Source organism: Bison bison, unplaced genomic scaffold (assembly GCF_000754665.1).
Source record: "Bison bison bison isolate TAMUID 2011002044 unplaced genomic scaffold, Bison_UMD1.0 scf7180017864270, whole genome shotgun sequence".
In the NCBI taxonomy this organism is placed as follows: Eukaryota; Metazoa; Chordata; class Mammalia; order Artiodactyla; family Bovidae; genus Bison; species Bison bison.
The window spans coordinates 7,475,188-7,476,343 of record NW_011494842.1 but is presented as its reverse complement, the minus strand read 5'-3'; the positions used below and the strand labels follow the sequence as shown (position 1 = coordinate 7,476,343).

The 1,156-nt window shown below is 54.0% G+C and overlaps 1 protein-coding gene across 1 annotated transcript in view; it reads right to left on the bottom strand.

The window, feature by feature from the left end:
* Positions 1-1,156, bottom strand: part of PPARD (peroxisome proliferator-activated receptor delta) — a 110,751-nt gene that overhangs the window by 26,297 nt on the left and 83,298 nt on the right. The window contains exons 9-10 of the mRNA XM_010848725.1: positions 1,030-1,151; positions 3-159 (exon numbers count right to left, since the gene is read on the bottom strand). Of these exons, the coding sequence (XP_010847027.1) occupies positions 3-159; positions 1,030-1,151 (279 nt within the window). The remainder of the gene's footprint in view (positions 1-2; positions 160-1,029; positions 1,152-1,156) is intronic.

The window sequence follows — 1,156 nt, the reverse complement described above, 5'->3', positions numbered from 1 at the left end:
GCTCCGTGACCAGCTGCCGCAGGTCGGCCATCTTCTGCAGCAGCTTGGGGAAGAGGTACTGCGCATCGGGGTGGTTGGCCTGCAGGTGGAACTCGAGGGCGCGCAGGATGGTGTCCTGGATGGCCTCCACCTGAGACACGTTCATGAGGCCTGGCCGGTCTGTGGGCACACAGGGCAGGGTCGTGGGAGGGAGGAGGCCCACCTGGAGGCTTGGAGGGCGGGGCAGTCCCCTACCCCACACTGGTGTGGGCAACCTGGCCTTGGGGACAGTGGGCCTCCCGCCTTGATCCAAACCTTCTCTACCACAGACTACTAACAAGGCTATGGGCAGATCACTCAGCCTCTCTGGACCTCAGTTTCCTCATCTGTAAAATGGGAATAACAGAAGTGCCTCTGGCATAGAGTCATTATGAAGATTAAAGAATTATAATCTAGGGAAATCTGGTGACTTCCCTGATGGCACAGGGGATAGGAATCTCCCTGTCAATGCAGGGGACATGGGTCAGATCCCTGGTCCAGGAAGATTCCACATGCCGTGGAGCAATTCAACCTGTGTGCCACAACCACTGAGCCCTTGCTCTTTAGAGCTGAAACTGCTGAGCCCACATGCCTAGAGCCTGTGCTCTGCAGCAAGAGCAGCCACCATGATGAGAACGAAAAATAGCCCTGGTTGATACAACTAGAGAAAGCCCGTGCAAAGCAACAAAGACCCAGTGTAGCCAAAAATAAATAAATAAAAAGAAACTGAAATAGCGCCTGGCATGAAGCAAGCGCTATGCCACTGTCAGCATGAGTCTGATTATATTTGGTGTGCTGGAATTTGAAAAATTCACGTAAAACAGAAACTTTCTCTGCCACCAGAAATAACCCCCATCAACACATTGATACGTCTCCTTTTCCTTCTGTCTCATCCGCATGTACTAGACAGAGCAGGTCCTGCACACACAAGTTAGTGTGTGCGTGTCCCACTGCCATTGCCAGGCTGGCTCTGCGCAGGCCAGCCCCCCGCCCCCTCCCCGCCCCACTTACCTCCGCACAGAATGATGGCCGCGATGAAGAGAGCCAGGTCACTGTCATCAAGTTCCAGGGCATTGAACTTGACGGCAAACTCGAACTTGGGCTCAATGATGTCACTGAAGGGCTTTCGGAGGCTGCG